This window comes from Narcine bancroftii, chromosome 1, assembly GCF_036971445.1.
Source record: "Narcine bancroftii isolate sNarBan1 chromosome 1, sNarBan1.hap1, whole genome shotgun sequence".
Lineage (NCBI taxonomy): Eukaryota > Metazoa > Chordata > Chondrichthyes > Torpediniformes > Narcinidae > Narcine > Narcine bancroftii.
Window position 1 is genome coordinate 196805196 of NC_091469.1, and position 22972 is coordinate 196828167.

General features: G+C 38.3%; 1 protein-coding gene across 1 annotated transcript in view; it reads left to right on the forward strand.

Moving 5' to 3' along the window:
* Positions 1-22972, forward strand: part of c5 (complement component 5) — a 118647-nt gene that overhangs the window by 35737 nt on the left and 59938 nt on the right. The window contains exons 15-21 of the mRNA XM_069887522.1: positions 601-730; positions 2037-2105; positions 4240-4437; positions 9935-10025; positions 13191-13273; positions 13372-13511; positions 22419-22649. Of these exons, the coding sequence (XP_069743623.1) occupies positions 601-730; positions 2037-2105; positions 4240-4437; positions 9935-10025; positions 13191-13273; positions 13372-13511; positions 22419-22649 (942 nt within the window). The remainder of the gene's footprint in view (positions 1-600; positions 731-2036; positions 2106-4239; positions 4438-9934; positions 10026-13190; positions 13274-13371; positions 13512-22418; positions 22650-22972) is intronic.

Below are 22972 nucleotides of genomic sequence, written 5' to 3' on the forward strand. Positions count from 1 at the left end.
TTCACATTTGATTGAACACGATCTTCGACAACTCCTATGTGTGTTATAGAATTTTAGGGATTTAATTACTAACTAGTAGCTTGAATAAGCTAATTTCTTATGAGACAATGATTAATTAATAAAAACATTTGGTGATAAAGAAATAACTCACCAAAATGTTCATATATTCCTGTTCATGGCCTGGGGTAATGTTACATGTTTTCTTAAAAAGAGCTATTTGTATTTTAGTTGTACATTTTAATGCAAAAAAAAATCAGAGGGCATTTCATGGAAACTTATTTACTGATAAAAGAACTTCAAGCAAGGATAACAACATGAGTATTAGGATAAATGGGATGGAAGATTGAAATGGTAGTCAAAAGATTAAAAGCTTGCTCAAACAAGTGAGTTTTTTTTAAAAAAGCTTCTTAATAAAGGGCCCATGCATTGGGAATTCAGTTGTGTAGCCTCGGGTGCAGGCATTATATTGGATATGATAAAATTCACAAGAAAGTGACATATGGGAAGACAACCACAGAATAATTGACATCCCTGTTTACTAAGGTACAATAAAAGAAAAACAATATTCACATTTAGTAAGTATTTTCATTCTTTGCTCAGGTACTTCTTGATGCTGAGAAGCATGATCTTGGATGTGGTGCTGGAGGAGGGGAGAATAATGCCGATGTATTCAGAAAAGCTGGATTAATGTTTATGACCAATGCCAATGCCAAAACTTTGCCAGTTACTGGTAAGTAAATAATTAAAAAAAATTGTAAATAAGTGTGCAGATAGATGTACAGATTTTCCAGAAGATATTATGGTCTTGACATTCTGTTACACAGTACCTGTACAACATTTATGTTTGCTATATAATTACATTTAATGGAAAATCTGTGTACATGGTCCTGAGAATTACTAAATTGATTTTGAATCCTTTGTGCATTTGATAAACTTAGCCACAGAGACAACTGGACAAGTATGGTAAAGTCCAACAATATTTATACTTTCACAATATGTATTCTCTCACATTATTTAAAACAAGGTTTTGCAATCCATAGCTTGGGGAAGAATTTACCAACAGGTTCATTTTAAGCCCTGGTGGCACAAATAAACAAGAGCGTTTTGTGCATTCAGAGTTTCAAAGTACAATAAGCCTGATTTATTGGCACATAATGTCTTGGGCATTGAGTACAATGAATGGGACAAAATGTCTGTTGATCCACTGAGGTTTACTGAGCTTTTCCCAGTGAATTCCTGAGCCCAAACACATTATTTTAGTTGGGCTGTAGAATTCAAAAGACATTGATAAAAGGCAAAGCTAACATTCAGAGGCATTTACAGTACATTATTCATATAAATGAATAAAAAGATAAACTATGAAATTGTTTTCATAAATAAAATTAAGGCAGTCATATAGCAGCTGTATAAAACTTTAGTTAGACCACACATGGAGTATTGTGTGTAAATCTGATCACCCTCAATACAGGAGAGCGTTAGAACCCTTTATTCAGGTTTGATTGAGAGTCCAGACCTGAAGCGTTAACTGACCACTTCTACCCAAGGACAATGCGCAACCCTCTGAGTTCCTTCAGCAGTTCATTGTTCAAGATTCCAGCATCTACAGTTTTTGAATTTCTCTGGTATTTTAATTTGACATCTTGTTCAATTGAAGGGCATGTTGCTGAGCTACACTATTCTGTTCTATGATTTCCCCTGCTGCCTCATGCATTGACCTAGAGTTCCCAATAAAATGAATATGGGTGCCAATCCTACAGTAGATTTAATAGCAGGACTGAATTATGCCACAGAATCCAGTCTAGCAAATGCAGCACCTGAGTAAGTCTCAGGTGTCTATGTACATTAGTGTAATGGTCAAAATTCTGAGATATTTTGAAGATTCAAAAGCTGAAATCAATGAAAATGTTGAATATTTCTGCTGACATTCATTATTTATTGCACTTTTTCAGATGATCTATGAAATTGTTTGATCAGAACACAAATATTTTCTAAATATATTTTATAGAAATAAAGTTCTGTTTTCTACTTTTTTACAGAAGAAAAATGTGATGCTATTTTGCGAGCAAAACGAAATGTGTTGGCAAAGAATGAAATAAGAAAGAAAAGTAAGGTTACTGTAAAATCATCAATTAAAAGAAACATAATTGTACTTCAGTGATAATAAACAAATGTCATTTTCTGTTGCTAAATCTTGCATTTAAATGGACAATAGATTATATTTTTCTCTTCACTTCTGAACCTGCAGATTCATCTTGAGACACAATTGCAAATGCATTAATACTCTTCCAAAACCTCATCTAAATCACATTTGTGGAAAATTCAAAGCCATTTGACCAATCTCAACTTTGCAGACCTCACCCTTGCCCCAAACAAGTTCTTCAGAGGTTGCTGCCATTTACACAGGAAAGTAGGCCTGGTTCTGATTACCTTCCATTCTCCTCCACTTCACTTGCAACAAGTTTTAAGTCCTTGTTGTTGAAGGGAGAAGTAGAAAATAAATGCATCCAGCATCTCCCTTCAGGAAGAAGCATCTTCCAATTTAATCTAAGGGCATCTTAACTGGCACTTTTATTGGCTTAACTGCATTGTTGCTGTTAATATCTGTGATAATCTCACTCTGAAAAGATCCTTCTAGCTTCTTTTTCAGTGTCTTGCTGGATGATGTATTAGAGTCATCATGCACAGTACTTTAATGTACAAGTAAGATTTGAGAAAATGTAGTTAACGCTCAGTTCAAAATCAGAGGTGAGTTAATAATGTTTAATATAGATTACAACTGAAAGCTGTTGAAAAGAATAAGATGTCAGTGGGTAAATCAGGGGGTAATTTTATCTACTTATCCAGTTTCCACTGAAGGGTAGTGTGAAAATAACTTAATTGATTTTGGAAATTTAGAAAACAATTTGAGCACACAATATGTTTCCGAACAATCGAAATTCTGAATATCTGAAAGTTTTTTTCGGGTGAGACATGAAGTCACAATTTGAAAAAAATTTACCCACCCTGCTCAAGTGGGGCTACAGGAGATCAGTTTTACAAAAGAGGCATTTGTCCACGGGTTACACATTGAAGGAAAGGATAGCAGTGATTATTTATTTATAAATTTTAATTTTTTGCCATGAGTTACTGCAACTTTGTGAGAAGTTGCATTGTGGCATTCTCAGAATTTGAATTGAATACCGCGCTCCATTCCCACCTAGACTGCGCTCCCTCCCTGCCCAGGCTGTGATCCCTTCCTGCTCACCTGCCTGGGCTGCACTCCCTTTGTCAAATACCTGTTCAGTGGGGTCACTGAAATTCTGCTGGAGGACAGTCCTTGACAATCTCCTACTACTTACAGGTGAGGTAAGACCTTGGGCTCCCAAACAGGAGCGGGGACCCCGTGCAGGATTGGCAACAGTGGTGGGGAGGTGTCAGGAATTGGCGAGTGCATGGGGAGGTATTGGGGATCAGCGACAGCTGATACAAGTATTCTCCAGTTGCTACTGGACGGCTTTTGAGAAAATTCTTGAATATCTGAATAATTTACTTGACTGAGATGGGTCCAGTCCCAAGCATCTTGGATAATCAGAAATGTATTGTATCAGCATTGGTTGATCAGCAATTTATTATTTCCAGAATTTCATCCATGTCCTCTATATGCTTTATTAGGCACTGATAATGGCAGTGAAGTTAAGTGGCATGCAACACCAATTTTTAACATAATTTGTGTAAAATGCTTTTTGTGCATGCATAGGCCATTCACACCAAAGCAAGTCTTAGTTGGAGAGCATTGGGTGAAAGGCCCCTAGCCCAGACAATTGGATATTTATTTCCAGTGTCTTCTGTTGCTTTATTTTTCTATGCCTCATCCTTGATGCCTCATCTTTTGTTGCTCCCAACTCAAAGTCAATAATTTTTATTCCTTATTTCCTCCATCTTAGTTTTCTCACCCACTGCAATTTGTAAGCTACCTTTCCTCTTCTGCTAGCTCATCAGCACCAGAGTCTTAGTGCACACACATCTGGAAGGTTTACTCTATCATGCATGATGACTTGGGCTTTATATTCAATTAAATCTTTCCAGAGGCGGACCTTACATAAAATTGGATTGACTCTCTTCACGTTGATTTAATGCTCTCATGTACCATTGCTACAATGGAAAAAAAAGTCAAGGTTGAAAAATTTTAATGACAACCTTTTGTAAATGGTATGAGCATTTCAATAATTTATTTCAACCATGCTTTTCTCTCATTTCCAGTTGCCAAGTTTACTAAATCCATTGATCAGAAGTGTTGCATAGATGGAATGAAGGATTACCCTCTGAGGGAAACATGTATTGAAAGATCAAGGAGAATAAAGTTACCTGATCCATGCAGAAGTATATTCTTAGAATGCTGCAATTACGCACACAAGTTGTATTTGAAGTCTTTACAGAGTCTGACATTAGGACGAATGGGTAAGCCTTGGACACAAAAGCTTATTTTAACTGCACATCCAGTCAGATTGAGAAATGAGCCATGGATTCTTTCAGTGAGATGTACTATCTTATTTGCATTCTTTCAAACTTTATTCCGAAATCAATATAATGATCACTTTGCAAACAATTAATGTAATTAATTAGTGTAATTTATTTGCAGCTGCTTTCATGGGTTATTTTGTTAAATGGTGAATGATAAGGGAAATGTCAAGTAATAACATACCTCCCAACATTGACTGAGAAACTGCTGATATCTGTAAATTCTTCCCAATCAAAGCAAAGTTTCTGCAGTAAAACTTTGGTAATCCACTGTCTGATGACTCAGAACTTTTGATTCTTCAGTATCTGTTTCCAATGCTCCTTTAAACTCCTGGGTGCCTGTGGTGCGATTAAAAGCTCTCACGACTGGAGGGAGAACACACGGTTTTATTAGCTTATAACAGAGGGTAGGGTCTTACAAAGATCTTTAGTAGGGCTGTGGGTTTAGGCAGGAAACCTCGGTTATATATGGGTAGATGGGGGCAGAGCCAGCCATCACCAGTGAATCTCAGTTCATTCCATTCACCCCTTCCTGCAGAATTAGGGCCTGTGGATGAAGACAGAGCACAGACTTAGCAAAAACAAAATCAGAATATATGCAATTATTTACAGATTTAAATGATCCAGGGGTCTGGAAATCCTGCAGGAGCACCTCAGCACGTGGGCTTTGGGCTTCCTGAGCTCCCCTTGTACGGGAAGCACGGTGGGTCTCCGGTTCTATGACGGAGGGGGATGATTCTTCCTCCTGAACCTCCTGAAATCTCCTGAGGCCCTGATTGGAGGTGGTGAGAAAGGGTTCTGGAACTCGTGGGTCACCTGAGGCAACAGATTCTCTGCTCTGGTGGATGCCAGGTCCCTGATAGAGTCGGCGTCTTCCCTGCCATCTGGGTATTCCACATAGGCGTTATGTGGGATTGGCATGGAGCAGTCTCACCCTCTCCACAAAGGTGTCGGTTTTGCTTCTCCTCATGTGCTTTCTTAGGAGGATCAGACCTGGTATAGTGAGCCAGGTTGGGAGTCTGGCTCCCGATGCCGATCTCCATTCAAAATTGAGGAAAACCTCACAAGGAGTCGCATTGGTTGTTGTACAAAGTAGCGAACGAATGGAGTGGAGCGCCATGGGTAGAACATCCTGCCAGTGTGAGTCTCGAAGGCCTCTTGACTTGAGGGCCAATTTGACAGCTTTCCAGACGGTGGCGTTTTCTTTTTCAACCTGTCTGTTCCCCTGGGGGTTGTAACTAGTAGTCCTGCTGGATGTGATTTCCCTTTGCCAGCAGGTACTGACGTAGCTCCTTGCTCATAAATGATGAGCCCTGGTTGCTATGGATATATAGCTGGGATACCCAAACAGGGCGAAAATGGAATCTAGGGCCTTGATAACCAAGGAGGTGAAGGTGTCTGGACATAGGATAGTGAATGGGAAGCGGGAGTACTCATCAGTGATGGAAAGAAAGAATGTATTCCTGTTTGTGGAGGGGAGAGGTCCCTTAAAATTGACACTGAGAATTCAAAGGGCCAGGATGACTTTATCAGGTGCGCCTTTGCGAGGCGGTGGAAGTGTGGCTTGCACTCTGCGCAGACCCAGCAGGACCTGGTCATTTCCCTGATATTTTCCATTGAGTTGGGCAGATTGCATGACTTGACAAAGTGAGCTAGATGACAGAGCTCATTATGTAGAGACTGCAGTTGACTGTTGTGTGCTGAGGCACAGCTTCCTCTGGATAAGGCATCTGGAAGTTAATTAAGAGTACCTGGCCGATAGGCGATGTCATAATCGATCCTCCACCTAGCAATTTTGTCATTTTTAATTTTGCCCTTCGACGTTATTGAACATAAAAGCGATAGAATGCTGGTCAGTGAGGAGCGTAAATTTCCTACCAGCCAGATAGTGCCTCCAATACCTGATGGCATCCACAGTGGCTTGAGCCTCTTTCTCCACAGAGGGATTCTGGAGCTCGTAGCCTTGCATGGTCTGGGAGAAAAATACCCATGGCCTGCCCACCTGGTTAAGGGTAGTGGCCAGAGCCATGTCTGAAGCATCACTTTCCATTTGGAAAGGTACATTCTCGACCACCGTGTACAATTTGGCTTCGGACATAGGTAAGAGCCATTTGAGCTTCAGCCGAGAGAGGAAAGGTAGTAGATTTGAAAAGGGGTGAATCTTATCAGCATATTGAGGAGAAATATGAGAAAAATTCCAGGCATCTCCTCAAAGCTTTCATGGCTCTTGGAATAGGGAGCCCTAATGGGGTGCATCCTATCAGGTTCAGGGCCAATAATACCATTCTCCACCACATCGCCCAGGATAGGCAGTCATTTAGTCCTGAACACATTTGTTGGAGTTATAAGTGAGTTTCAGGGCTTTCGCTGCCTGGTTTACATTATGATCCTCCAAGGTATGGCCACAGATAGTGACGTTATTGAGGTAAGGAAGGCAGCCTTCAACCTATACTCTTCTACCATCCTGTCCATCTGCCTCTGGAAGATAGAAACCCCATTGGTAATAATGAAAAGGACCCTCCGGAATTGATAGAGATGGCCGTTTTCATCAAAAGCAGTTTAGGGACAGAACGGATTGGCAACTGCTGATTGGCAGCCTTCAGGTCGATGGTCAAATAGACCCTATACTGTGCAATATCATTCACCGTATCCAAAATTTGAGGAAGGGGTATGTGTCCAGGAGTGTGAAACGATTAATTGTTTGGCTATAGTTAATTACTAACCTGGACTTATTTTCCCCTTTTACTACCATCACTGGCGTTCTCCACGGGTGAGTGCAAGGTTCAATGATTTTCTCATTGAGCAAGCATTGAGTCTCTGATTTTATGAACTCCCGATCAGCAGCACTCTACTGCCTGCTCTTTGTGGCAATCAGCTTGCAATCCGGAGACAGGTTTGGGAAGAGGGGATTGATATTAAGTGTGGAGGAGAGGCTGCGTGTGGATTCTGATTTTAATGGACCTCCAATCCAAACTGTTTTAGGAGGGAGGGGACCAGGATACTCCAATGTCACGCTTTTATGGTGACACAAGAAGTCAAGACCCAACAGTATTGAGGCACACAAATCATTAAGCACATACAACCAAAGTTTACAAAACTCCCCCCTTCAAAAGACAAATGTACAGTTGAGTGCGAATGTGACACTAGAAAAATATGGTAATTGGAAGAATACTATTTAAGTTTGTATTCCCAAACCTTCTGAGAGTCTATGAAACTTACTGTGGAGCCAGTGTCAATTAAGCATCTAGTTTGGTGTCTGTTTACCTTGACAGTCACTATAGAGTTGCTGAGTTGATGTGGTCTGTCTTGGTCCAGAACCATCGATGCTAGGAGACTCCATAGTCCTCCTCGCTCGACCAGCTCTCTCCTTCCTGATGCACCAGCAGGCAAGATGGCATCAACCTTGTGGTGCAGCAAGATGGCCACCCTTCTTCCTCCTCTGACGATTATGGCGCTAAATTCAAATTTGAAGCACGGCAAGATGGCCGCTGAGGCTTTTTGTGCCATTTTTCCACTGCCACCCTCCTTCAGCAAGTAGTGCAGCAGGTAGGCTCTGGAAAGTTCAGGCTGAGGATGATGGCTAGGGGCTGGAGTTGGAGTCGGGAGCTATGCAGGCTGTGGATTTCCCAGACATTCCCTTCATATGGCAGATCTTTGCCCAGTGTCCCCTCTTACTGCAGCTGGAGCAGACAGAGTCCTTAGCTGGGCATCGAACACAAGGACGCTGGCTTCTACCATAGAAGCACTGGAGATGGCTGCAGTTAGAGGAGGGGCTGCCAGTCCTGGGGAGGGAGAGCATTGTCATTGGCCTAGAAGTTGTCCGTCTCAAGTTGGGCCAGTTCAATGTGGCTGGCCAAGTCTTTCTCACCCGACTCAAGTAGTTACTGCCTCAAGTATCTCAAGCAGATCCCCGCGACTAGGGTGTCTCAGATCTGCTCTTCCTCACAGACATGGCTGGTAGCCATTTCACTTCTTGGCAAGAGTCCACAGGTCAAGCAGATAGTCGTCGATTGTCTCTCCAGGCCACTGCTGATGTAGAGCGAGTTGATGCCTTGCTGGAACCTTGTTTTATGACTTCAGGTACTGAGCCTTCCAAGCCTCAATGGCAGCATCATAGGTTGCACAGTCCCGAATGAGTACATACCCCTTAGTCCTTATCTTGGAAACAAGGACTGACCTCTTGAATTTATCAGTGTTGACCTCCTCCCTGGTCGCATTCAGGTAGGCCTGGAAGCAGTCCAGCTAGTAAGCAACATCCTCGGCAGCATCAGGGGATAGAGTGTCGATCAGGAGCATTCTCAGCTTGAGCAGTGCCTCCATCTTGTTAATAAGCTAATAAAATTGTAGTGTGAATAAAAGCTCTCATGACTGGAGGGAGAACACACACTTTTATTAGCTTATAACAAAGGTTAGGGTTTTACAAGGGTCTTCAGTAGGGCTTTGGGTTTAAATGGGAAACCTGGGTTATATATGGGTAGATGGGGGCGGAGCCAGCCATCTGCTCAACCTATTACCAGTGAATCTCAGTTCACTGCAGTGCCCCATTTCCAGTCCTCCATTTTAACTTGAAAGGTTTCTTTTTCTGCAATCCCTGGGAACTCACAGAGGCCTCATTTCCCACAGACCCTTTAAACTTAACTGGATTTTTAGATTACTGTGTAATTTTTTTTAAAAAAAGGTGGATTTAAAATGTGTGGGGAAACAGCAATAATCTGGAAAATTTTCCAGTTTGGTGCCACCAGTCCCTAGATTAATGGAATTTTACTGTATCTATGTATTTGGGGACAATAATCAAAGAAATATATCACTCTGGATCAGATGTCAGTGTTTTGGATGGTCTTCTAGCTGCAATTGCACTCCATTTTAGGACATTTTCACATCAAGATTCCTTAACTCAGTCATTATATCAAGAAAAAGGGAAGCCAGTTAGAAAGTTAGAAAGTTGAGCACAATAAATTAACTACATAAGAGAGCATTTCTGAATGCATTTCAAACTGGTGGTGAGGAGTAGGTTTGTTGTGCTTGAAAACAAATAAAATACATTCTTGTAGGCTGGAAGAGAAGTCCACTGAACAGCGAAGCAATGACTGAGCAGAAAGTCTTGAATGATGCAGTAAAAATGGTATGAATAATAAATAACCCTGGGCTTTGGGAAGTGAATGTGTGGTTTGGAATAAACTGCTGTATATTATGGACTGTGGATATAGTCAATTATAAGGTAAACAAGTCCAATGAAAGTAGGTAAGGATGGTGTGAGCGGTAGAGAGAGGTAAAAAGGATCTTGATTAGGAAGGGATTTGAGGGTTACGGAGAGAAGAAGGAAGAATGGATTTGAAAAAGGATCGTAAATCAGCCATGATGGAATGTCAGTGGGCCAAATGTCATAATTCCACTTCTACGTCTTATGGTCTTCATTGCTTTTTATTCCCAAAACCAGAATTGAACAATGTGTTTGAAATGGAGGAACCAAAAATCCGTAGTTATTTTCCAGAAAGTTGGCTATGGGAAGTCCATGAAATTTCAGAAAGGTACTTTGCATTATGCTTATAAATGGGGATGTAACTACAATTTCTGCTGATAAAACTTGTCACTTCACACACATGGAATATATATTTTTATTTGTACAGAATAAATATCACACAAAAATAAATCAAATACTCTCTCTTGTTCTTTGCACTTTAGATTTAAAAAAAAACAAATGTCCTTATTTGAAGAGAGAAATGTTAAGTTTTCACAGTTTAAAATGTTTATGTATCTTTAATTTATCTTTGCCTTTTTTTAAAAATAAAATCTACTTCTCTTGATTGATGCTCCACTGTAAGGTTTTCTTTGTTTAAACTTTCTTCCAACTTTCCTGTACTCTTTTCGACTTTAATAGCATCCATGTTTTTTCTGAGAAAACATTTTAATCTTGCAGTGTTTCTTGCTGCCTAATGAACAGAAAAAGAATCACTGGCTATAAGAGATCACCACGGTTCACTGAGAGCTGTGCAGAGGAATATGACAATAACAAAGCATTTTTTATCTACTGCGCATTATGGTGTTGTGACTTTGCCATTTTTTAAGGGAAAATATCAGATTCTGACAGAAAATAGTCTTTTTTTTGGCAGAGCAATGAAAGATTATGCACGCACTAAAATTTGGATGAAAAATTGATGACATGACAGCAGCAGAGCCTTCACTCCCTGGTGGCAAACTTGCAGAACTATCTAATTCTGACCATGTGTTTGAGGAGGAGAAACTATTCTAATCAAATACAAACATTCTGTATTAAAAACAGAAGTGGTGAAAAAAGAATCAGGGCAGGCATCATCTCTGGAAAGAGAACCAGTTAATATTTCAAATCTGAAGCAGACGGTGCCTTTATCTGTTAAGTTTTTTCAGTATTTTCTGTTTCTCTTTTTGTTTTTTTTTAACAAGCATTCTGAATATCTTTGTTTGAAAGAAACCCTCTTAATTTTGACACTCAAATTATCTTTGAACCACAAGAACTTATCTAATTCAATTGTTCATCTTAATTCAGTGTGGAATCATAGATTCCATCTATTTTTAACTGCATAACATTACTATTCCAAGACCTATAGACATGTCCAGCTCACATTACAATTAAGGCAATTTTTGCTATTTACATTTTTGAAGATATTCACTTCATTTATGTATTGCATTTGCTTATACATGAAAGCACCGAGAGTTTAATTCATCCTAACATTGTACAGCAATATTCCCTGGATGTGTAGCCCGTGAAATTCATTGTATCCTTAGCCTCACAAACCAAATCGGAAAAAGTGTGCGGGAGCTGCACAGTAACCCTGATGGTCCAAGGCACAGTATACACTGACTTTACACTCCTTGTACTGCCACAGCTCTGTGCACCTGTCATCTTGGGGTTGGACTTTCAAAATAACTTAGAGCGTCACTATGGAATTTGACAGGCCCCACCCCTCCCCCATGGTCTATAAACGAGCAATTTGTGAGCCGCCCATCACCCCTTCCCACGTGGTCGACCAGCAGCCCCAAGCCGAATCACCGCTCCTGACATACGGCCTCTCCACACTCCAGATTCCCCCCCTCCCCTGTTCGCTAATTTCACACCTGACTGTAAGCCCGTCACCTACCATCCCACCAGCCTCCATATTGAACATATCATCCTCCACTGCTTTCACCGCCAACTATGAGATCCCACATCAACCCTCTCCCCCCCTTTTCCACCTGCAGGGGCTGCTCCATCTGTGACTCCCTTGTCACTTTTCCCTTCACACCTTTTGCCCGCTTGCCACCTACCCTTGTGACCACAAGAAATGCTACACTTGTGTCTATGTCACCTCCCTCCCTACCATTCATGGTCCCAAACAGTTCTTCCCAATAAAGTAGCACTTCACTAGTGAATCTGCAGGGGTCATCTACGGCAGTGCTCCAATTGTGGTCTCCTCTACATCAGAAAGTTTTACATAGACTGGCAGATCGCTTTGCTGACACCTCAGCACTGTACGCCGCAATCATAGGAATCTCCCAATGGCCACCTATTTCAGTTCCCTGCCCCATTCCCTTGTCTGTATATGGCCTTGTACCTGCTGGACTAAGATCATCCACAAATTGGAGAAACAATTCTGTGTATTTTCTCTGGGCACCCTCCAACCGCAGGGCATTAACATCGAACTCCAGTTTCCATTAGCCTCCCTTCTCTCTTTTCTATCCCTATTTCTCCTTTCCTCTTGCTCTGTTTCCCTCTCTTTCCTTTTCCCCATCTCCTTTCCTCCAGTTCTGCATTAACAGAGCTAGCCCCTCTTCGATTAATTCTCACCTTTCCTCTTCTGTCTGCCTATCCATATTTCATTATTACCTTTGTCTGTTATTCTGTGCTCCTCCCCTGATCTTTCTTTCCTTCTCCCCAGCATTTTAATTCTGCCTGCTTTTTACTCCAATGTAGAAGGGTTCAGGCCTGAAACATCAGTTGTAAATCTTTACCTCATATGAAAGCTGCAAGATGCATTTTTACTACAATTACAGCATCTGCAGACTTTAATGTTTCACTTAAGAAATACAACGGCAACCAAAAGAAGTCAATTTTTTTCTTGTACAACAGGGATTGTAGAGTATGATTGTCAAGAGTTCTTCAAATCATCTTTTTGTATTCAAAAATAAATTATTTCGGCTCTCTGTTCCTATCCATCAACGTTGATGATTTTTAAAAATTTTGCTTTTTAATAATCTAGGTTTCAGATGATTGCACAATAAACTAGATCAAGGTTTCACAAACTTTTTCTTTCCATTTTTCTATGCCATAGGTGCTCTGTGATTAGTAAGGGATAACTTAAGGTGGTATGTGAGTGGGGAAAAATGGTTGAGAACCACTTGTTACTGAAATATTTTGCTTGAGAAAAATTGTTATTGGCCCATTTCCTTTGGAGTTCTGAAACCATGCATGTAACAAGTCAATTAGGTACAATTAAAACAGTGGTTTTCAACCTTTTTCTTTCCACTCACTTTCCACCTTAAGTAATCCCTTACGAATCATAGAACACCTATGACATAGTAATAAGTTAAGGTGGTATGTGAGTGGAAAGAAAAAAGTTTGGTAAACCCTGAACTAGATCAATAGATTATTGGGCATGTGTGTTTTTCAAATACAGTAGATGTACTTTTTAGACTTTGCAAGGGGTGCATATTGATACTGTTTTTTGTGTTCTCATTAGTTCAGGAACTAAACTGCTGTTAAAAACTTTGCCTGATTCACTAACAACTTGGGAAATCCAAGGAATTGGAATCTCTGAGACTGGTAGGTTAATAACTGGACAATATTAGAGCTTATTGAATTCAAGCATCATATTCAATGTACAAAAAATAATCAGTTCCTGTCTGTTATATTTTATGCAGGTATATGTATTGCTGAGCCGACAAAAGTGACAGTTTATCAAGATGTGATTCTAAAAGCAAAAATCCCTTATTCTGTTGTGCGAGGGGAACAAGTTCAGCTCTTAGCTTCTGTGTATAATTATCAAATGAATCAAATAAAGGTACATCTTAAATGTTCATTTATTTTTATAACTTTATGATAGCCTATTAAATTGGGTTTAGTACCTCTTATTTTGAATTTGTAAGCATATTATGATTTTATTCATATTTTCATTTGAGGTCTGCAATGGAAAAAAAGGACAGTTACATAAAAAAATTAAGAGTAAATCTTACAAATGTCCATCTCACAATATTTATTTGGTGCATTTTTAACATGCCACTTTGTTAACAATAATAAATCTGGTTTATTTACAAAATCCAATCAGGTTTCATGCCTCACCACGTATGTTGGTAACACATACACCAACCACTTAATTAAATGTTTTTTTCAATTTACACCTTAATAACTCTGATCTTGTTTTTGGGTTATTGTAATTAGTTCACAAATAATTCATTAAGTGAATAAAAGTAAAATTAGAACTGAATTCTTCAACACTTATATAATCTCTTTTTTTAACTCTTCCCATGGTTTGATGTGGATTTTGAATTTTTTTAACCTTAATTAATTAAAAATAATTAATTGTTATGGTATCACCAAACTTAGTGTTATAATAAAAATTGCATAAATATACCGAAAAAATGCAGCTCTTATTGACAAGATTTTTGTTAATTCTTGCATTTTTTCCCACTATAAAACTTTCCCGAATGACATCAATCATAGTGTAGAATTTGTCAGAAGTAACATTTTCACTGGTCTGAAAAATAACAGTTCTTACTGCCTTGCAAAACAACAAGATTTTTGAGCTCTTGTTTCCCTGAACAATTTAAAACGTAACTAGATTTTACCAACTCTGTTTCCCTGAATCATCAGAGCTAATCTCAAGTTACATTGCCTTTACTGACATTTCCTTTTAACCCCAAATGCAGCTTGTGTGTGTGTGTGTGTGTGTGTGTGTGTGTGTGTGTGTGTGTGTGTGTGTGTGTGCTTGTGTGTGCTTGTGTGTGTGTGTGCTTTTAAAGGTTCTTGTGGAGTCCAAGTTCATAATCATCCTCAATTTTCAGGCTTGGTATCTTTCCAGGTTGTGATTGTTAAACTTGATCACATCTCAGTTGTTGCTTGAATCTTGAATTCATGCAAACTTGGAACTCATGGAGGGAAGACCATCTGCGTTTTCTTCGTCCTTTAGAAGTGGAGATAGTAGGCATGATGATTAATTTTCATTGCAAGTTTCCCTAAAAGTAAGACCTTTGTACATTGCATTTGTATCCTTGCTCCTGCCAGTTGTGACTAAATGTTGCCCAAGCAGGGTGGAGGTGGTCACGTGATGGAATAGTGGCTAGTTAGGTAGAACCAGCCCTCTCCAGAGAAAGTTGAAAAAAGTGACCGAAAAGCAAAGCTTTGAAATAAAACATAAAAAAAGTCATTAAATAAACAGTACAAGAAAAGTCTGAAGCTTCCTCCAAAGAAAGAAAAGCCTACAATGACAAGTAAGGAAGAAGCAAAGAAATCACCCGACAACAAAGAAAAAGACCTTACTGGAGTTTGCGAGCCAGGTGCTCTCACAAAGACAATGGCCCGAGCTGCGAAGCTGGTAAGTGGGCAGCTCGGGGGCAACACAGCGCACGATGGCTCACGGAGCCAGTAAGAGAAATGACAGCGTGCATGCGCGGTACGCATTCTAAAAAAGACACTGATGAGTGCAGACATTGGCAGCAGGTTTCTGCTAATACAACGGGAATAAACACGGGAGAAATAATGATAGAAATGGGCTCATTACTGAGCAAAGATGTGGACCAAGAAAGAGAAGCTTTAGAAGAAGCTAAAGAACTACAGGAAAAAAAATGCAAGATAAAAGGAAAATCCAGATGGTGGATAAAAAACACTTTGATGAACAAATAAGAACTTTAATGGAAACAATGATGTCTGAATTTAAAGCTATTAGAAAATCTATGCAAGAAACAGATGTAAAAATTCAAATAAAGGAAAACGTAATGACAGAAATGAAAAAGCAATGTGAAGAAGTGGAAGACAGAGTGACAGGTGTGGAAATGGTGGTGACTGAATTAAAAGAAAAATTGGAAGCTAGAGACAAAGAGATTATGAAGTCACATGACTTATTGGCCCATAAAATTGACATTCTAGAGAATTTTAGAAGGTGAAGAAGGAGCAGATATAAAAGGATTTTTAAAACAATAGATCCCACAGATTTTGGGAGCAGAAGAACTCCAAGAAGAGATAGAAATTGAGAGAGCCCATAGAACTTTGGTGCTGAAAACTCAATCGCAGCAGAAACTGTGTTTCATATTGGGCGAAAATATTGGAGCTGGCTGTTAGAGGAGTAAAAGAAATCAAGAGACCATTGGAATACAATGAGAATAAAATATTCTACCGAGACATAAGTTTCGACCTTTTAAAGAAGAGTAAGGAGTTCAACTCATCAAAAACTTTACTATGGAGGAAAGGTTACAACTTTGAACTAAGTCATCCTGAAGTTTTGAAGATATTTATCCCTAGCGGACAAAATAGACTGTTTTCAGACCCAGGAAAAGTTGTCACTTTGCAGAACAATTGCCAAATAAGCAACAAGAAGAATAAAGAAAATAACAAAAAGACTGTTAAAAATAATATATATAAATAGGTTTGAAAGTTAATACCTGGATTATATAAAAAACATTTTTGTTTTATTTTTCAGAATAATATATTGTAATTTCTGTGGAGGAGGGCTGGGGATGGGGAAGGGATGTGGTCTGCTACAAAATCAGTTGACAATTGCAGTTTATATTGCAAAATACCACAAAATAAAGGGTGTTGTGGTTGTCTTGTGAGTTAGCAAAGATAACTCATTAAGGGGAAATTTCCTTTTGTTTTCTTTTTTTACAACCCTTTAGTCTTTGTATAGTTTTTGTTATTTTTATGTTAATTGTGTCAGTGAATATAGTAAAAAATAACTTTCAAAAATGTAGCTTTAGAGGAAGGGAGATGAAGGGTTTGAGGAGGTAGTAAAGAGGTGAAAGTGGGTTAATAAAATTAATGCTTTGAAGTATATGACAATCAATATTAATGGAATACACAACCAAATTAAGAGGAAAAAATTATTGACACTTAAAAAGGAAAAAAATAGGCATAGCATTTGTACAAGAAACACACTTAACAGAGGCAGAACATCTTAAACTGAAGAGAGACTGGGTAGGTCATGTAGTAGCATCATTGTACAATTCAAAATCCAGGGGAGTATCTATTTTAATTAATAAAAATTACTAATTAAAATAGAGGAAGTGATAACAGACCCAATGGGTAGATACATAATAATGGTATGTCAGATTTATTCAGAATCTTGGAATTTGTTAAACATTTATGCGCCTAATGAAGATCACCAGAAATTTATGCAGGACCTTTTTAAAAAGTTATATAATACACAAGGACATATTTTACAAGGGGGAAATTTTAATTTTAGCTTCGACCCATCAATAGATAAAACTGGGAAAAATTCCACAAAAAATAAAGCAGCCAAATTTACATTAAGTTCAATGGAAGATATAAAAATAATAGATAAATGGAGAAAAAAACATCCAAAAGAAAGAGATTACTCATATTATTGTAATAGACATAAAACTTATTCTAGAATCGATATGATTTTATTGTCTGCCCAAGTACAAGGGAGAGTCTGAAAAACTGAATATAAGGCAAGACTTTTATCAGACATTCACCCTTGCTGTTATCAATTGCTCTGGAGGATATTCCACCAAAAAGATACAGATGGAGGCTGAATCCCATGCTGTTAAAAAGGCAAGACCTTTGGGAGTATATAGAGCATCAAATCAAAATATACTTTGAGATAAATGCAAATTAGGTAGCAGATAAATTTATATTATGGGACGCAATTAAAGCCTTTATTCGAGGGCAAATAATTAGTTATATGACCAAAATTAAAAAAGAACATTGCCAGTTGGAAAAAAAATATAGTAATCATAGAGAAAGATTTAATGAAAAGAGAGGATATGGAAAATAAATTGATGGAGAAAATTTTGAAATATGACACATTAGAAACATACCAAGTGGGGAAAAAAAATTATGAAAACAAAACAAAGATATTATGAATTAGGAGAGAAAACCCACAAAATTTTGGCTTGGCAATTAAAAACAAAGAAAGCAGCAAGGACTATTGAAGCAACAAGGAAGGGGAATAAACAGATTTCATATAAACCACAAGAGATCAGTGTTAATTTGAAGAAATTTTTTAAGCAACTATATCAAACCGTGAAATAGTTGAATTCTTGTCAAATATTGAACTACCTCAATTGCAATTGGAAGAACAAGACAATTAAAACCCCTAACAACCACAGAAATATATGATACACCAATGACACTACCAAATAACAAAGCACCAGGCGAAGATAGATTTCCCTCAGAGTTTTACAAGTTTTTCTACTAATTCTTCCCCTCTTAGAGGTTATGAAGCAAGTGGAAGAAACCCAGAATCTACCTGATTCTTGTAAAATGGCAATAATCTCAGTAATTCCAAAAACAGGAAAAGACCCATTGTCACCAGCTTCATATAGATCAATATCTTCACTAAATATTGACTACAAATTAATTGAATAACTATTAGCAAATAGACTAATGGATTGTGTACCCAAATTCGTGAACCTAGACCAGATGGGATTTGTTAAAAACAAGAATGGCAAATAATGTGTATAAATTTATTAATCTGATTCATACAGCACAAGTAAGCAAAGATCCAACAGTGGCAGTAGCTCTTGATGCAGAGAAAGCCTTTGATAGGATTGAATGGAGTTATCTTTTTAAACTACTATGGAAATTTAAATTGCCAAGAAAAATTCATTAATTGGATCAAGGCTCTATATCAGTGGTTCCCAACCTTTTTCTTTCCACTCACATGCCACTTTAAGTATTCCCTATACCATCAGTGCTCTGTTATTAGTAAGGGATTGCTTAAGGTGGGATGTGAGTGGGAAGGAAAGGTTAAGAATTATTGCTCTAGATTCAATTGTTATTGAAATATTTTGCTTGAGATAAATTGTAATTGGCCCATTTCCTTTGGAGTTATGAAACTGTGCACATAATGAGTTATTTAGGTACGATTACAACAGTGGTTTTCAACCTTTTTCTTTCCACCCACATCCCACCTTAAGAAATCCATTACTAATCACAGAGCACGATGGTATAGGGAATACTTAAAGTGGTATGTGAGTGGAAAGAAAAAGGTTGGGAACCACTGCTCTATGTAATGGTCCTATGGCAAAAGTGGGAACAAATGGATATGTTTCAAATTATTTTAAATTGAGTAGATCAACAATATGAGGCGATATCAGGATATAAGGTTAATATTGATAAAAGTGAGGTGATGCTAATGAATACAGTTGACTATACAAAATGTAGTCTTCTTTTAAATGACAATCACAGTTAGGTACCAGAATAGATAATAATTCATTTGTGTAGGTTAAATGAAAAAAATACAAGAGGATTTAGAGAAATGGAAATAACTACCACTATCTCTAATAGGGGAGTAAACTGAATTAAAATGAATGTATTTCCACAACTACAGTACTTTTTCCAATCGTTACCGATTCCCTTGACTAGGGAATTCTTTAAAACAACTGAATAAATTAATAAGAAAATTCCTATGGAAATGCAAAAAACCAAGAGTAGCTTTGGATAAACTAATATGGACATATAACCAAGAGAGTTTGCAGTTACCAAATTTCAAAAGCTATTATCGGGCAGCGCAATTAAGATTTTTGTCAAACTTCTACCAGGCAAGAGAAAAACTGGCTTGGCTTAAGATAGAGTTATATAAATTAGAGGAAAATGTTCCTGAACACTTACTCTATAAGTGGAATGAGAAACTGGTGTAATATAACAACCTACCAATACTACATCATATATTAAAAATATAGAGGAGAATACATCTAGAGCGAAAGATGATAAATGATCAAATACCAAAAATGTAGCTGATGCAAGACCCATTAATTCCTTTTACAACTGATAATTTATTCTTCAAGGAATGATCAATAAAAGGAATTAAAAGAATAAACTATTGCTTTTTGGGAAATAACACTGACATTCAAATATGGAATATCACATGGAACAATATTTTCATATTATCAACTGAAAAGATATTTAAAAGAGAAGCTGGTGGGAGCTAGTCTAAGGTTGCCTGAGAGTAGTTGCTTTGAATATTTAATCACAGACATTGAGATAGTTAAAAAATTTATTACAAACATGTATATTAAATTACAAAACAAGGAAAAAGATTGAATAATATACAAACCCAAACAATGTTAGGAAAAAGACTTAAATATACAGATAAAGATTGAAACATGGATGGAATTATGTCCAGGTACCATGACTGGAATAAACACTCAGTATCGTATGATGATACAATTGGCTCCATAGATTATATGTTATACCTCAAAAATTAAAAGAATGGAATCCAACAACATCGGACAAATGTTTATATTGTAAACAAGAAATTGATACAACATTACACGCAACTTAGACATAAGTGAAAACCTTTTGGGAGGATTTAAACTCAATATTAAATAGAATCACAAAAAATAAGACACCAAAAGACCCAAAAATCTTCCTGTTAAACTACATAAAGGATAAAGAACTAGGTCTAAACTTAGACAGAGCTCAAAAACGATTCATTATGATTGCATTAGCGGCAGCAAAAATGCATAATGATAACTTGGAAAATGGAAACACCTTTAAAAATACAACAATGGTACATAGAAATAAATAAGTGTATTACATTAGAAAAAATTACCTACTACCTAGGAGACAAATACACTTCATTTGAACAAATTTGGGAACCATACAAAAAATTTATTAGGAACCACCAATTTCAAACTTTCATCTCTTGATGTGACAAGTTATATTTAAGTCAATAGTTAAGCATTTTCTTTGGCTTGGCTTCGCGGACGAAGATTTATGGAGGGGGTAAAAAGTCCACGTCAGCTGCAGGCTCGTTTGTGGCTGACCAGTCCGATGCGGGACAGGCAGACACGATTGCAGCGGTTGCAAGGGAAAATTGGTTGGTTGGGGTTGGGTGTTGGGTTTTTCCTCCTTTGCCTTTTGTCAGTGAGGTGGGCTCTGCGGTCTTCTTCAAAGGAGGCTGCTGCCCGCCAAACTGTGAGGCGCCAAGATGCACGGTTTGAGGCGTTATCAGCCCACTGGCGGTGGTCAATGTGGCAGGCACCAAGAGATTTCTTTAGGCAGTCCTTGTACCTTTTCTTTGGTGCACCTCTGTCACGGTGGCCAGTGGAGAGCTCGCCATATAATACGATCTTGGGAAGGCGATGGTCCTCCATTCTGGAGACGTGACCCATCCAGCGCAGCTGGATCTTCAGCAGCGTGGACTCGATGCTGTCGACCTCTGCCATCTCGAGTACCTCGACGTTAGGGGTGTGAGCGCTCCAATGGATGTTGAGGATGGAGCGGAGACAACGCTGGTGGAAGCGTTCTAGGAGCCGTAGGTGGTGCCGGTAGAGGACCCATGATTCGGAGCCGAACAGGAGTGTGGGTATGACAACGGCTCTGTATACGCTTATCTTTGTGAGGTTTTTCAGTTGGTTGTTTTTCCAGACTCTTTTGTGTAGTCTTCCAAAGGCGCTATTTGCCTTGGCGAGTCTGTTGTCTATCTCATTGTCGATCCTTGCATCTGATGAAATGGTGCAGCCGAGATAGGTAAACTGGTTGACCGTTTTGAGTTTTGTGTGCCCGATGGAGATGTGGGGGGGCTGGTAGTCATGGTGGGGAGCTGGCTGATGGAGGACCTCAGTTTTCTTCAGGCTGACTTCCAGGCCAAACATTTTGGCAGTTTCCGCAAAGCAGGACGGATGGCAGTCTCTTCAATCTGAGGCGCCTGCAAGCTCACACCAAGACACAAGAGAAACTTGTCCGTGAACTACTCTTTGCAGATGATGCCGCTTTAGTTGCCCATTCAGAGCCAGCTCTTCAGCGCTTGACGTCCTGCTTTAGTTAAGCATAATATAATGCTTAAAGCATAGATTTCTCCTTTTTTCTTCTTTTGTTCTGTTTGTTTTTTTCTTGCTTTAAGTTAAGTGGGGTGGGGAGGGAAGGGAGTTGGGGAGGAGGAAAAAAAGAAAATGTCACTGTGTACATATTGATACTGAATATGCATATATATTGTTACTGATGTAGTAGTTCATGGTGAAGTGTTAAATAAAAAAAAATTATATTAAAAAATGTGGCCCAAGCAGGTCTCTCTAGTACCATTCTTCATCAGCTTGTGCACGTCCCTCCAACCCTTGGGAGGCACAATCCCTGCCCAAATTTAATAGCAACATTCAGTAGCTGGTTTTTGCAGTACCTGTATGACAGTTAAATTCAGAGTAGGGTAGTACAAATGCACTCAGCAATGCTGCTCCATATTCCTGATGGTTGAAGATCTTGTTCATTCAACATTAAGAAAATGTTGGACAATTTAGGCTTGTATAGAAATATTATAACATTTGAGGTTGTGAGATGACCTGATAGGGTCAATGTGGTGAAAAAAATTCCTATTATTGGAACATCTAAACTAAAGATTATTGTTTAAAAATAAAAATGAGTTGAAAATTTTTCTCATAGAGGATTATGAATCTTTGGAAAGGACAGTGAAAACAAAGTTTTTGTATACTTTTTTAAGGTGGATAGATTCTTGATAAGCAAAGGAATGAAAAATATCATGTGGAATTGAGGTTACAATTAAATCATCAATAACGAACAGCAGAGCAAGTTTAAGGAGCTAAGTTGACTACTGCTGTATCTAATTGGAATGAATATGTTGTACCTACATTACCCATAATTTATTGTACATATTATATAAGTTGAAGCTGAAACATTTGCCCTGTAGGCAAAAATGATGGCAGCTGAGCTTCATTAACACTGTTAAATGCACGAGTTGTACCACTCCAACAACTAACCATTGTTTTGTTTAAAGGTTTGTGTACAAATGAGTACTGAAGAGGGAACATGCTTATTTCAAGGCTCTGCTACAAGTGTTGAAGGAAGACAGAAAACTGCTTGTCGAAAAAAAACCTTGGATGGTTTTTCAGCACGCCCATTTACATTCACTATACTTCCCCTGAAAATAGGTGTCCACACCATAAATTTCACACTGAATACAGAAAATGTGCTAAATGAAATTACAGTCCATAAGTTGCGTGTGGTGGTATGTTATTATTTTTAATTTATTACCTTGTTACTATTGTAGACAACCAATCATATTTTTTTAAAAAGCACAGCATAAAAGTACAAAATCAAGTTAAAATGTGTATCTGTTTTATGAATACCACAAATGCAAAATAGAGACAGTTTATATTTGTCCTGGTAAATCTGGAGCAAAAAATTGATGGTTCATTTAATTTATTTTAAAAGTCTCCAAGCTGTGTGAGACATGAGTGTCTTCACCCAATCTGGCTGATTTCTGCCAGGACAATTAGAATACAAGTTGTTGTAGCATTAGATCAAAATTTTAATCATTAACTACACTGT